Raw genomic sequence first — 14948 nt, forward strand, 5'->3', positions numbered from 1 at the left:
TTGCAATTTTCTTCACAAATGAGAGATCTATTTATAGGAAATCTTTACAAATAATCCAAAAATAAAATACATCATTACCTACATCATCACACACTAATTTTCAATATTTACAACTCTTATTTTCAACATTCAAATATTCAATACACACATTTTAAATATATTTTTCAACATTGAGAAAGTTGATGGTCTAATTTCTAACATTATATAATGATAATAATTAGTCTCTTGTATAAACAAATTTGTGGTTTTTGTTCCATTTAGACTTTAGTTATGCCAGATATTTTTTTTATATTTTAGTTAATCGATAAATTGATATTTCTACATTTTTCATATTGAACTGAAATTTCTAATTTTTTATTTATTTTAATTTTTTTAAAAATAAGAATTGAATAGGAGCAGAGTAAAAGCCCATTAATATTAAGGAACAGTGCGTGCAGTTTGTTGAGTTCTCATGTTTTTTTGTTTTTTTGTAAATGTGGGGAACAGACATGCCTCTACTGTCCAAACGAATCTGCGGATTCGAGGCGCTTTTTCTTAACCCCATTTCACAAATCCTTCTCAAGTCCGCACCCTGCTGACACACTGCCCGACACTTGCTACTGTCCTTTCTCCCTCACTCGAGCTTTACTTTCTGAGGATAGAGCCGTCGGAGGAGAACAAAAAGAGATTGTTGAAGTATTGCGTAGTACAGATTCTTGAAAGTGAGGAAGTTTTTTCGCGATCTGAAGTGATTTGCTGCTAATGGGGAGTGGGTTTGTGCTGGTTTCTGCAGTTTTTTTTATGCCGATGCTTTTTGGTATGTGCCTACTTCCCATTTTGCACTGTGTGTTTCCTATGTTGGTTTCGGTGCAAAATGCGACTGTTCTTGAGATTGAAGAGTCTTAGATTCTGGTTAATTGAGTTGTGACTTTTGAGAGTTGTCCAAGAAAGCATTTTTGTTCTTGGGTTTTGTTTTTAAAGTTGTTCATTTCTTTTACGGGGGGAAATTGTTATTTTATGGTGCTTCATCTGCACTTCTTTATTACAAGTAGATAAAATAGGCTCTAAGCATTTCGTAGTTTCGATTTGAGCCAAGAGTATGAGATTTTGGAATTCTTGGACTAAAAGGTTCATACGAGAATATCATCCTGTATCCATTTGCTTGCGTAATTTGTTAAAGTCTCTGATTCCTGTCTTTGTTTTGATAGTGTCGTATCTTTCCACGCATTAAGTATCGAGGAAATATTTGAATTATACAAAAGGCAGTTTCTTCCTTAAATGTTTACGAATTTTCAATGAATGATCAAGAGTAGGCTAGCTTATTTCCAAGACACTAACCAGCGCAAGCTGGTGTAATTCTATAGAAGTCGTGATAATGCTGGTTGTAATGTTGTATATTACACCGAAACCAGTTACGGATTCAGAAATTTGTCAGAAAGGTTTGAGATTATATGAAGTTTGGCAAGTTGAGATTTTTGGGTGTGAAATTTGAAAAAAAAAATAGTAGCCAAACTTGAAACAGACTCCGAGCTCTCATGATTTTAGAAAATCACATTCTTGCGAAATCTGGTTGTCTACAATTGCATTGCCTTGGCTTATATATGCTTACTGCTCAGTATTCTACATTTTTGCTGTAGGCATTTGCAGAGCCGGAACTATTGGCGTATGCTATGGAAGAAATGCCGATGATCTCCCCACCCCAGACAAAGTAGTCCAACTGCTTCAACTTCATAATATCAAACACGTGAGGATGTACGACTCCAATATTCAAATTCTCAAGGCCTTCTCCAATACAGGAATTGATCTGATGATCGGTATTCCCAACTCAGACCTCTTACCGTTTTCCCAATTCCAATCAAATGCCGATACATGGTTAAAAAACAGTATCTTGCCATATTATCCAGCCACGAAGATAACTTACATAACTGTGGGTGCTGAAGTGACCGAAGCTCCAAACAACATATCTGCAATGGTTGTTCCTGCAATGCGAAATGTCTTTACGGCCCTGAGAAAAGCCGGTCTTCATAGAAGGATTAAGGTCTCGAGTACCCATTCGTTAGGTGTCTTGTCCAGATCATTCCCACCTTCAGCAGGCGCATTCGCCAGTAAGCATGCGTTTTTTCTCAGACCTATGCTGGAGTTTCTCGCTGAAAATGAGTCCCCCTTTTTGGTTAATATATACCCATATTACGCCTATAGGGACTCTGCTACTAATGTGTCACTGGACTATGCTCTATTTGAGTCTTCTTCAGAAGTTATCGATCCGAACACCGGGTTATTATACACAAACATGTTTGACGCGCAGATTGACGCGATTAACTTCGCTCTAATGGCTTTGAATTTTAGAACTATCAAGATTACAGTAACTGAGACTGGTTGGCCTTCGAAAGGAACCCCAAGTGAGACTGCTGCCACTGCAGATAATGCTCAAACTTACAACACTAACCTGATTCGTCATGTTATAAACAATACTGGTACTCCTGGAAAACCAGGGGACAAAACTGATGTGTACATATTTTCGTTGTTTAACGAGAATAGGAAGCCTGGCATGGAATCAGAGAGGAACTGGGGTCTGTTTTTTCCAGATCAGACAAGTGTTTATAATCTTGATTTCACGGGGGCTGGTGCTGTGGATACGACCACAAATGGGAACATCACCAGTTCGAATGGAACGTGGTGTGTTGCATCCTCTACTGCTTCAGAAGCTGATTTACAGCACGGTGTAGATTGGGCTTGTGGATCTGGAAACGTGGACTGTTCCGCTATTCAGCCAAGCCAACCTTGTTTTGAGCCAGATAACTTGTTATCCCATGCTTCTTATGCATTTAATAGCTATTTTCAGCAGAATGGAGCTACGGATATTGCTTGTAGTTTTGGAGGAGCAGGTTTCAGGACAAACAAGAATCCAAGTATGTAATAAAACTTCTGGTTTTGCATTTTGTGTTGATCTCAAGTCCAAGGACAGATTCAGGAATCCAGGAGGGGGATACGGTGGGATGATTTAGTGGATTTATATGTAAAATATCTGAAAATTCCCATGATCCCTCGTCCCATGATCTACCCCTACCCAGGTTGTATTTTGGTGAATGTTTTATTAGAGACTCCTCGGGGAAAACTTACCTTTTTTATTCTGTATTGGCAGGCTATGATAACTGCGTCTACACGACATTCGGGTATAGAATATTTATAAACATGCGATTTTCGTTATAACGAAAACATTTGATGACTTTGTTTTATTGATATCTCTTGAACTCGTGGCCTGACTTCTGCAGGGGCAATAATAAAACTGCTGCAGCAGCCAACACAACGGCCACTTCAATAAAATCTTCATCATCTGTACCACACGGCTGCTTCCGCATTCTGGGTTCGTTGCTAATGGCGTCATTTGTGGTTTTCAGTGGTTTGGGCTGAGCTACAATAATCGTTGCCAGCCATGATGAGGTTATAGGCTTCAATGTGAAGCTGTAGAGACCCAAGTAACGATAGTTCTTTGTTGTGCTATTAATTTATTTGAACTGCGCAGGGGAGGAAGTTCTTCTGGAATTGTACAAATTTGTGTGCTCGTATGTTATGGGCATGTGATTTCGGGAGCGAGAATCGACATTGTTATCAAAGATTCAAAATGACGTTCCCGTACACGCTTTCTTGATTTATATGGCTCATTAAATTAAATTACTAAAAGAAACGTGTGAAACCCATTAAAATTTCGAGTGAGTCAAAAAGTTTTATTGATTGCCGACTGTTTAACGATTAGCTTTACAATTATGGAATAAACACGTGTTGCGAGTATATAATGTAACATATAAAAATATTATTTATTGTTTTTATTTCTTTATTTTTTAAATAATCGTTTTAGATATAATTTTCTATGTTAAATACATTATAATTGGATATATCAAATACGTAATCGAATACGTTGAGATAAATGTGAAAAAATGTAGCCGAGATGTATTAAACTAAAATTGGAAAAAAAAATAATAATAAGTTACTGTGATAGACACTATAGGCCATATCAAATTTAATATTCTAATAATCTTAATTTTATAATATAGTGATAATATTAGTATTATAACACACATAAAATGTGTATAATATAATATATTTAGTATTATTTGTTACATATAAATAGTTAAGTTTTCAAATAATTAATTTAGTTATAATTTTAATATATATAATTTTTTTTCCAATATTCAATTTTATATATATATATATATATATATATATATATATATATATATATATATATAAAATGTTATTTATGCCCCAATTTTTAAAAATTATATTTCATCTTTAAATTCTCTATTAAAAATTGACAATAATTAACAAAAAAAATGATTTTGTATTTTTGATAAATCCATTTTAGTAGTTTCAATTAGGGAGAAGTTGAGATAAGTCTCTAATCATAAACTCAACTTCATATTGAGCCATATGTCATAAAATTGTATTTTTTATTTCATGATGCACAAAAATTTTTTGAGTTCACTCACTATTTCACATTTTATCTAATTTTCCCATTTAATTCAATTTTATTTCGTATTTAATTTTATTTCCTCTGTTACATCACTTTTTTTCTATTCCTAAATAATTTCTCACGTAAATCTCTAACTCATATCCATCGATTTTCATGATTTAGTAACTGTTGTTTGATAGAATAATTGTATTAATTAAATCTAAGTTGGTATATAATCTGCATGAATTTGTAGTACTAGATCTTCGATAAAAGCGGTATAATTTGATACAAAACGTTGTACTTTATAAGCTAGACAGTGGAACAATAAACACGAACTTGTGATACACCTTAACATATACAACGACAATATCATCTTATAGATATCGTTTGTCAGAAACGTACGATACCATAACAATTATATTAAAAAAATGTTCAAACTAATTTGTACACAACTTCAATTGTTCATATTGGGAAAAAAAATTGATAATAAAAATATTTGAATTGCGGCAACAAGACGTCACGAGGTGATAATAGTTACGGATTGCTTGGTAATTTACGATAAGTGGTGAACTTAATTTTATATTTTATTTCACATCACTACAGTAAATTTGCATATGGTACATGATATAGTTCTAGTTATTTAGAGTAATGATATTAATTAAATCTAAGTTGGTACATAGTCTGCATGAATTTGTGGTACTAGATCTTCGATAGTGTAGCACACTTTAAAGCTAAATTTTGGTTTATATTTTTTTCCTTTTAAAATAAAAAATAATATTAACTTAAGAGGTGAAAATACGATATTATCTCACTATGGAGTACATAGTTAAAATATAATTACTAGGGACTGAACTTAAAAAAAATTTTAACTTTGGGTATTTTCTCCCAATTTACCGTTTCAATTATCTAAACGGTTAATTACCCATAAAAGTATAATTAAACTCGTTGATATTATTAAATTTGAAAGATACTCAAAACAGATATTAAAATTTAAAACCCACGTGTTCCTTTTATTTTAAATTTTTTAAATATATTTTTTCAAATTTTGTTTATTTTATTTTAGTTCATATCTTCTTTATTTTTTAATATAATTTGAAAATTAACTTTTTTGAATTACTCATAATTTCTTATAAATAGACAACTAAAAAAAATATTTTAAACAAAATGTTATTTATCAAATTCATAGTTCACATAAATTGTGGTAACATTCTTCAAAATAAAAAATAGAGATAAATTAATTGTAATATCCCGTATTTATCTATCTTCATTTATAAATATATATATATATATATATATATTATATATATATATATATAAATTAATTGTAATATCAAGTAATTGTCTACATAATATAAATTTAATTAATAATATATTAATTTATAGAAACTATGTTTTTAATAACTACGACATCATAAAATTAAAAACAAAAAATCTTAATATCAATTTTAAATTTTAATATTCTTTTTTTGAATTTTATCTCAAAATTAATAAAATTTTCGTAAGTAAATATTTTTACATCCTATTATTCTAAAAAATTTTTTTAAAGAAATTGACAATATTTTGTAAACCCATACCAAAAATTATGATAAAATATAAATAATATTAAAATTCGAAATAGTTTTTTTATTAGAAATTTTAACTGTTGCCATGTAAAAACATATTGTTGCATTTGAGAATTTTTAAGATAATTCACTAAAGTAATTACCATATAAATTTGGAGCGACGATTTTTTAAAGTAATTACTCTAAAGATCACAAATTTAATATGATATATATATTATCCTTTTAGTTAATTTTTCACTAAAAATTTTACACATAAAATCTTAAAAAATTAAATAAAAAACCAACAACTGAATAATAACAAAAATATTCTTAATTAATTAAATATCATTTCATAAAAATATAATTTAAAAAAAATAAAATAAAAATATTAATTTAATTAAATTTCTTTTTTTCTATCCGTTCGATTTTGACATATATAATCCGAAACCAAGTCATATAAACTTATGTTTTAAAATTTATATCCGAATTAAAATTTCAGTTTTCGGTTCAGTTTTTAGTTTCCTCCGTTTAGATTTATGGTTTTTTCGATTTAAATCAAACACACCTCGAACTTAAGACAATATCAAGACCTGTAACATTTTTGGCTCTAAATAATTAATCTGAATTAAGAAAGTAACGCCTCACTCAAAATCCAAGGATAACACTTTTCCCGGCGGAATTATGATTGGAAATATGTTCAAGGGCCCAGATTTAAGACAACCCACACCCCACGGACCTAGCCATATTTACGAGTTGTTAGCAATTAAAATTTCAGCTATTCCTAACAATCTTCCTGTCCTACAAAATTTCCAGTTCTAATTGCGCAAGAAAGGTTCACTGAATATCATCGGACCCATGGCTGACCGGCATGATGAAAATGCAACCTAGTCAGCCTAGTGGGAACCAAATCATGGAACTTATATGTAGATTATAAGATATCACATGATTGATTGGGACATCGAGAGTAGGGCGACCAAAGAATTTAATTTGTGTTTGTAATACCTGGACGCCGAGGGCTAGCCATGATTCATAGGTTCGATTGTAATGAGATTATGGCGATACTGACAAGAGGCGCATGAGGGCACGCCGGATGTGCAAAAGAGTTCAATTTATGAAATCATCAGGCGCTGTGATACATGCATGTTTAAACACATACTTGTAGCAAAATTACCGTAAAGTGGTATGTAAATTCATCGCTAATAACTAAAACTACTTCATGGAAGCCATATCGAAGTTGATATAACATACAGAAAAATATTTTTTTTTTAAGAAAAGAATGTGCAAAGCCAAATGTCTGTACGATTGAAATCATTGGGAAAAACAGTCAGAAACACATAATTTAACACATGAACATAAGAACAACTTTAGAAAATAGAGATGGTAAAAAGACCGTGCTGTCCCATTCAGACACACAGATAATACAAAAAAACTTGCCAAACATCAAACTGCTTTTGTCATGTCCAAGAATCCAGTACTTCAAATACTGTATAAAGGTCCTCACTACAAAACATTCCAATACCAGAAACTCAGAAAAAAGGTAATACAGATGCCAAAGATATTATTTAATAGAAGATTAAACATGAACAAAAAGCAAAAAGGAGAATGCTTACCAGATAATTACAGACCCTGATCGATAAGATAATCACCAATCTTCTCCACAACCATGTTGCATTGACCTGGAGTCATCGGTTCATCATAGATGCCAATGATTAAGGCCTGACCGGTCTTCTTGATTGTAATACCTCCAGCTCCCTGCAATGGATCAGCACATTCTTTTAAGAAATGAATGCAACTAAATTAATATGGTGTCAAAGGCAAATCTCAAAAGGCTACATCAAATTGTGTATGTTTAGTAACAGAATATCATCCATCTTTCCGGAGCCCAACGGAAAAAAGAAATACAAGAATAGGAAATTATTAAGACCTTGTCCCATGCCATGTTACAAGTCTCTAAAACCAAACTCGTGATACTCACAACAACATGGTCTGCACAACTGTCTTAAGTCTCCATTGCAACCTAAAATTTCAGTTGGAATTTCTGAAGGAAATTGGTTTCCTTCGATTGGTGCCAAATAATCACCGGTGGGGTATACAACCATCATATTTTACAAACATTTCCTTATCACAATCATTGACATTTTGAATGAAAATGTCCGCATCAAAATTCATCAACTGCATCATATATTCACTCATATAACAAGACTCGGGAAACAAGCACGAATAAGCTCACAAATTACTTCGAATATAAACGGATACCTTCTTCCCTCGAATGACAGCTCCAGCCTCGCCTTGGATAACCATGTACTTTGTCCCACCAAGGTGTAATCCGGCAGGAGCTAGTGTACCAGGAGTTTCAAAGTCCGTTTTGATAGCAGAAATCTCCTCCACTTTAAACTACATTGGCATTGATTTAAAATATTAATAAAAAAATTATAATCATCCAACATCCACAAATCATATGCCTTGATCTCGAAACGTTCAGAGTAACGATGAAATATCTTATTATGAATTATCGCTCACGTTTTCCTACTAAGCATAAGTTAGAAACGATGATATCGGCATTTGAAAATAATCAAACATGATCAATTATAGTGGCGGACGTGGACTTATGGTGTCCGAAGTATATTTTCATTCCAACATGAATTCTCAATATTACAGCTAGCCTAATCGACTAAAATGTTCCTCCAAAAGGTCCAACTGTAAACGGCGGAGCAATTCAACGAGCTTTAGTTCAACCACAAAATTAACTATCTAGTCCCCTCGTCGCACTGAATTCCTGGATCAACTTCTGCCCGCATACAGAAAAATTTAATCTGAAAATAACTGGTCAAATAAGTTCAATCAATAAATAATCAGAAAACAAAAGACCAGTTCACGTCGGGATCGAACAACTGGACGCCTAACGGCACCCAACTAAACAAGCAAACAGATCTCCTCTCAGAAGGTGTAAAATCACAACCAAGCATCAATGGAAGTTACAGATCCGAAGGTAGAATGAAAATAGAGTAGCACAACCTGAGGAAAGTTGGAGCTCTGGGCCCAAACGCTGCCGTCGACGCCAAGAATAGCTGCAGCTGTGAGGTGGCAGCCGTCGATGTCGGCCATCAAATGATCATCTATATAAGATTGCCACGACATGCTGCAACAATTGGATTGAACTGCGAGAGAGTTGAAAGAGGGATATTGTTGAAATGAACGGAGACGGAGAGGAATGGTGCGGTGGTCTATTATTATATAATAATCACACTCCTGTGGCCCCACACCATTGTCTCTATAATTTTCCAATCCGCGTTCCGATTTATATATTTGGAAAACAGATGAACTTCTCTACATACATACATACATATATATATATATATATATATATATATATATTTTTAAAAGGGAATCCCTACCAAATATCTTGGCAGACATTCTCTTATTTTATTTTGGCTTTGATTCATTGAAAAAATAAAAGTAAACCAAGATACGAGGACCAAATCCATGTTAGAAGTTGCCCTAAAAAATGGATGATTATACCATTAGGTTGTGCTTGATTTATATTTGATTTGAAATAAGTTATTTGATTTAAGAAATATTTGATATATGAATTTCAAACGATGTTTATTGGAAAACATTAAAACAACTCTATTTTTGGTGATTATCTCGAATTAAATTGAGATCAGTAAGCTTATTGGTCACCACGTCTTGATTATATTTGAAAAATATATCGTGGTTATTACTAGAATTGATTACTTGACCTAGAATCGATTTGAAATTCACTTGAATTTTGAAAATCCAGATAAATTAAAAATAATTGAAATTCTTCGATCCAATTTAGAGTTTAGCGACAAGATGTTGATTAAATTTTGGAAAACTTGAAATATGAACACTTATTTTATTTTATCTTCTGTGAAAAGTGTTTGCGATTTACTGCTGCCGTAATTTTTAATTATTGTTATCATTATTTTAGAGTAATGACTGAAAGAAAAGACCAATTATTTTAAGAAAAGATGCATCTCGTTCATAAAAATAGAGATTACAGATTGAAACACCTTGCGAATAGGAGCTCTAGGCAATTCAAGATTCGGGACATAGGAGATAGTGAAATAAAATAAAATCGTCTTTTGGAATTTGAAACAATCTTCTGGTAAATTTCATGAAATTACAATTGTCACACCCCATTTTTTATACATACTGCGATAATACATACTCCCTCTACCGTAAGAAACATATAAAAAAAAGTGTAGAGATTATTCCTCAAACACGAGAACTTGGAGAATACTGGTGTACTAAAGAAAATGCCAAGTAAAATTATGAGCAATTTATTTACAACCGACTCCTCCTACATAAGCTTCCTACCGCCTTCCGTTTATGCAGGAAACGACGGCATGCGTGTACTAGATCCAAGTATCAAATCATATATCGTTAATGTGCTTATTGCTAGTATAGCCTAATGATAACGATTTTTATTGAAATTGTAGCCTGATTGCAATCGAAGTCTTCCCGCTGCATATGATGTCCAATCGGTGTATCGGGATATCTCAGGAATAAAATTGCAAAGAAAAGGGAACTTAGATCACTCTATCTTACCCGCGTTTATTGTCAAATATCAGGGCGATTTCTTTGGTTACAAGCCAAAATACCATTATATGAGAAACCAATTGTATATCAGAAAGATGTCTATAAAAATTCGGAACAGTATCAAACCACTAAAAAATACATAAAGTAGCCGCATAAAGCCACAACTTTCATCGTCACAAAATGCAAAGACATTGCTGTTGATTTCAGGCACAGAGACTATATATCATTTCCTGAATACCAAACTGCTTTTGCCATCACCAAGAACCCAGAACATAAAAACCGCATAAAAAAGCTTCGCTACAAAACATTCCAAAAGCAGAAATCGAGTTTCAATAACATGCAAGAACAAAAGATTGAGTGACGACAGAAAATTAATGAAAAATGAAACGCGGAGAATGCTTGCCAAACAATTAAAGACCCTGTTCAATGAGATAATCACCAATCTTCTCAACAACCATGTTGCACTGGCCTGGAGTCATGGGTTCATCATAGATGCCAATTATCAAGGCTTGGCTGGTCTTTTTGACTGTAACACCACCAGCTCCCTGTACCATAAGTACATTCAAGGGCAGCATGTCAAAGGCTACCTTCAGTTCTTGGAGATATTGTTTTCAACAGAATCATGTTTATTCCACATATTATCTATTGAGTAAAACGTGCGCCACCTATGCATTTTTTTCCTTCACGAAAAAATCCCAAAACTGTAGGATAACATTACGGTCCCATTCTTCACTTGACTACAATCTAAAAAATTGCTGACCAAACTCATCAGTACGACGCTTGAACCACATGTTGTCCAAAGTTGTATCTTTTTCAATTAAAAAAGATAATTTAAATGAATTTCCATGGCTGGTCTAACACAAAATAGAAAGGAATGCTTGTGCTAACATGTTCTTTCTCAATTTGTTCCTTATTTTCTTACTTCCTTTCATCATTCAAGATGTAGAAAATATTTTGAATTGATATTCTTTTGCTCAAGGACATTGAATTTAATTGTTGAGGTTTCCCTTTACTTTCCTAATCTCGATATTAAATTCAAACAAACTGCAAGACTCTTCAGAGAAAAGCACAGATAAGCTTGCAAGCCAATGAATTTGAGTAGGAAAATACTACCTTCTTTCCTCGAATGACAGCCCCGGGCTCACCTTGGATTACCATGTACTTGGTTCCCGCAAGGTGTAACCCAGTAGGAGCTAATGTGCCTGGAGTTTCAAAGTCAGTTTTGATGGCAGTTATCTCCTCAGACTCAAACTGCATCAACATGAATTTCACATTAGAAAATTAATGAATCAACAATAAATTACTAGACCGACCACACAAGTTGGATAGCATGCTCGTACAAAATGGGTGCAGCTGCAAATACCAAGCATCAATTGTCATCCTCTTTTCCTATTGACAACCATTTTCTATTTCCAGCACGCTGAATCGGTTTGTTGAAAAAATAACCTTGGAAGTTGATGTAGCCACTATAAAAATTTGCTTTAAATGATCTAAAAGACAAGCACTTCCACCTATGACCTTGCAGTTGTACTGCAATTAACTGAATGAAGTATACTTTGAAGTGGCTAACATGTGCAACCATTATTGAAAGTTCCCGCATTGCTGCAGATCAATTTTACCCGTGAGCAGACCAAGTGATGCGCGCTTGGTTTGGTAGTTACCTCCACTTTTAGATTTAACGTGAAATCAAAATTTTAGGTGTAATTTGTCCTATGGCAATAGAAGGAGTTGAGATAGCTATCAAGCGATCCATAGTAGCCAACTCAACACTTTTTTATGCCAGGATTTCCTCAGGAAGGAAAAGTTTATTCCGTCGCCATTACATAACTGTTAAATGCTCAACCAGCACAGTTACTGGTTCAGCAATATTCAGTAAACTATATTTGTACTTCATATATTCATTCTGTGCACGCAATCATAAATATCACCAAATCAAAATACAACCAATCAGGATCCAAAAAATTGTAAAATTCATTTAGTAGCTGGATCGAACGAATCGCGTCGAATCGAATCAAAATACCAACAAAACAAAATAAAAACAATCAGCTGCCAAAAAACGAATCTGCTGGTTCAAATCACGCAGGCATCCACGAGAATTTCAGATCCGACATTCGAAATAAGAAATGTGGTACAGAGCAGCGAGAAAAACTGGAAACAAGAAAAACCTTAGGGAAATTCGAGCTCTGAGCCCAGACGGTGCCGTCGAGGCCGATGATTGCGGCGGCGGTGAGGTGGCAGCCGTCTATGTCCGCCATCAAGTGGTCATCTATGTAAGATTGCCACGACATCTTCCCAGACGTGCCAGAAACTGAGGCGTGTTTGGCTGTATGCGCTTATAAATAGAGAAAAAAGGAAGAAAGTTGTAGTAGCGTGAGATTAACGGGGTTGGGAAATTAGTGAGGTGCTTGTTGTATGATTGTCGGTCTCGTATCTTCGGTGCGTCAGCGTCAATTTTATCCCGAAAAATAAAATGTAATTCGTTTTCCAATACCTATTGGCATATTTGACGCTATACATGATTCCAAATATCTTATTAGATATAATAAGATGTCAGAGACGATGAATGATAAATAATATAAAGATGATAGATCGATATATAGATAAATAAAATTAAAAAATAATTTTAAGATTTTGCTTGGAGGTCTTACAGAGTCACGGAGGTGGACTTTTTTATTTAGCTGCTTTTTTATATATTTTGTAAATTTAAAATTTAATATATTATTTCTTTATATCAAATGGTGTCTCATTTTGTATATTTGTTATTGCATTGACATTAAGTTACGAGGCTTACAACTATGACATATATATGCTGTTTTAAAATGTTATATGACATAATAGACTACATGATATATTATAATTAATTAATAAACAAAGAAATATATAGATTAGCAAAAACGTTAATACTCTTATTTGTACATTTTTTGTTGTTTATGTTAAGTGTGATTTGCCTGAAATCACAATAATTGACATAATCTAGAAACAATAAATTGAGTTGATGCAAGTGTTAGATATTATCTTATTAATTTTTTCCCTCCGCTTCAATGCTTCGTTTTATGGCAATTATTACCCAGTATATAACTCCTTACAGTAACATCATTGTAAATTATAAAAATAATAACTATAAAATATAATGTACTATCTTTCAAAATAATGAAACAGAGAAGAAGACAAAATGAATGCAGAAAATCTGATGATCCAAAATAATAATTTTTCCTAGTTCTTTGGTCGTATATTATAGATCTCAATCATTAGAGACATATTGTTTCATTAAAGATGTGTTAATTCATACAAAAAGTTTGATGAAAAACATCAAGAGACATTATTTGGATGCAAACTATCATGAAAAGTCTAAATGTTTAGTCATTCAACGTTGTCAGACGCCTCTCCCACATCCCTGGAATAATCAAGGGCACGAGGGAGGCGCTTTGGCGCCTCTCCTGGTGCTTGAATTGTCCAATGCTGCACTTTAGGAAGCCTCAGTGCATACCTTGGCGTCAGAAACATTTTTTTGAGTTTTTTTTATTTAATTTTGATTCATTAAGTCTTAAAATATTCCAACAGTTTACGAATGAAAGCCTCTAATTTGTGAGAAAATTACGAAAACAACAATCTGTGTGTTTTTTTATAATTGTTTTGGTCAAAGGGAATTTGTGAGAAAATTACGAAGACAACACTTTGTGTGTGTTTTCATATTTGTCTTGGACAAGATATGCTTTTGATGGTATTTTATTTTTCCATATGCAACCCAGCCTACCTCATTAGTTAATAATTTACAGAGTTCTAATTATAATTTAGTTCATTTTTTTTCGGGATTGTAAATGAATCGAATATATTTGTGAATTTTTCGAGCTGACTCGATAAATATATTATTCGTGTTCGAATTTATCGAAATTGAGACAAAGTCCAACATATTTGAATTTTTTTATAGTCAAACTCTAGCCAATGTTGTTTTGTTCGATAGTTATCCTATCCTACACACCAAACATAGCCTTGTGATTAACAATAATGCTCGATAACCTAATTTAAGATTTATCTCCCACTAGTATGAGAATTTCAACGTTGGAACAATGCCAAAAACGTACTTAATTTTGGCGTAGGAACCGAGAGATCCAAATGCATTCACACATTAATAATCGGGATGATAAAAATTTAATTGATTATTTACACAAGGGCTAAAGCCCAATCCCGTGGCAACCTAACTTGAGGGCCAACACACACATTATCAATCCAAAGCCCAAAATAATTCTATTTATTTCCTTTTTCAGCTGTTTCCTTGATATCTTTTCTGGGTAATATCTAAAAATGCAATCCCCTTCTTCAAAATACATACATAAAAATCAATCCCTCGAATCATATCGTGCCTAAGCCAGTTCGGGGTTAAAACATATGGATTTATAATGCCAGAAGCTCTTCAG

The 14948-nt window shown here is 33.2% G+C and overlaps 3 protein-coding genes across 3 annotated transcripts; 1 reads left to right on the plus strand and 2 right to left on the minus strand.

The window, feature by feature from the left end:
• The first annotated feature begins 486 nt into the window (after nt 1–486).
• LOC142545620 (glucan endo-1,3-beta-glucosidase 13) lies at nt 487–3653 on the plus strand. The gene is made up of 4 exons (XM_075652895.1): nt 487–796; nt 1617–2888; nt 3122–3152; nt 3252–3653. The coding sequence occupies exons 1-4, from the start codon at nt 742–744 to the stop codon at nt 3388–3390; spliced, it is 1497 nt and encodes a 498-aa protein (XP_075509010.1). The 5' UTR covers nt 487–741; the 3' UTR covers nt 3391–3653.
• Nucleotides 3654–7196: 3543 nt separating this feature from the next.
• LOC142545621 (profilin-3-like) lies at nt 7197–9245 on the minus strand. Its single transcript, XM_075652896.1, has 4 exons — nt 8986–9245; nt 8227–8364; nt 7581–7722; nt 7197–7470 (listed from the first exon to the last, which is right to left on the minus strand). Exons 1-3 carry the CDS (start codon nt 9106–9108, stop codon nt 7588–7590), a joined length of 396 nt encoding a protein of 131 aa, XP_075509011.1. The 5' UTR covers nt 9109–9245; the 3' UTR covers nt 7197–7470; nt 7581–7587.
• Nucleotides 9246–10592: 1347 nt separating this feature from the next.
• On the minus strand, nt 10593–12958 carry LOC142545622 (profilin-3-like). Its single transcript, XM_075652897.1, has 3 exons — nt 12699–12958; nt 11647–11784; nt 10593–11078 (listed from the first exon to the last, which is right to left on the minus strand). The coding sequence occupies exons 1-3, from the start codon at nt 12819–12821 to the stop codon at nt 10944–10946; spliced, it is 396 nt and encodes a 131-aa protein (XP_075509012.1). The 5' UTR covers nt 12822–12958; the 3' UTR covers nt 10593–10943.
• Nucleotides 12959–14948: the final 1990 nt, after the last annotated feature.

The sequence above is a fragment of the Primulina tabacum genome, chromosome 5 (assembly GCF_025594145.1).
Source record: "Primulina tabacum isolate GXHZ01 chromosome 5, ASM2559414v2, whole genome shotgun sequence".
Classification (NCBI taxonomy): Eukaryota; Viridiplantae; Streptophyta; class Magnoliopsida; order Lamiales; family Gesneriaceae; genus Primulina; species Primulina tabacum.

Excerpts from the sequence above, each read along its gene's own strand:
- LOC142545620 (XM_075652895.1), top strand. The coding sequence starts at position 742 with ATGGGGAGTGGGTTTGTGCTGGTTTCTGCAGTTTTTTTTATGCCGATG. Across the intron at positions 797-1,616 it reads TTTTATGCCGATGCTTTTTG|GCATTTGCAGAGCCGGAACT; the intron begins GTATGTGCCTAC and ends TTTTTGCTGTAG. Across the intron at positions 3,153-3,251 it reads TGCGTCTACACGACATTCGG|GGGCAATAATAAAACTGCTG; the intron begins GTATAGAATATT and ends TGACTTCTGCAG.
- LOC142545621 (XM_075652896.1), bottom strand. The coding sequence starts at position 9,108 with ATGTCGTGGCAATCTTATATAGATGATCATTTGATGGCCGACATCGAC. Across the intron at positions 8,365-8,985 it reads AGAGCTCCAACTTTCCTCAG|TTTAAAGTGGAGGAGATTTC; the intron begins GTTGTGCTACTC and ends ATGCCAATGTAG. Across the intron at positions 7,723-8,226 it reads CTGTCATTCGAGGGAAGAAG|GGAGCTGGAGGTATTACAAT; the intron begins GTATCCGTTTAT and ends GATCCATTGCAG.
- LOC142545622 (XM_075652897.1), bottom strand. The coding sequence starts at position 12,821 with ATGTCGTGGCAATCTTACATAGATGACCACTTGATGGCGGACATAGAC. Across the intron at positions 11,785-12,698 it reads AGAGCTCGAATTTCCCTAAG|TTTGAGTCTGAGGAGATAAC; the intron begins GTTTTTCTTGTT and ends ATGTTGATGCAG. Across the intron at positions 11,079-11,646 it reads CTGTCATTCGAGGAAAGAAG|GGAGCTGGTGGTGTTACAGT; the intron begins GTAGTATTTTCC and ends CTTATGGTACAG.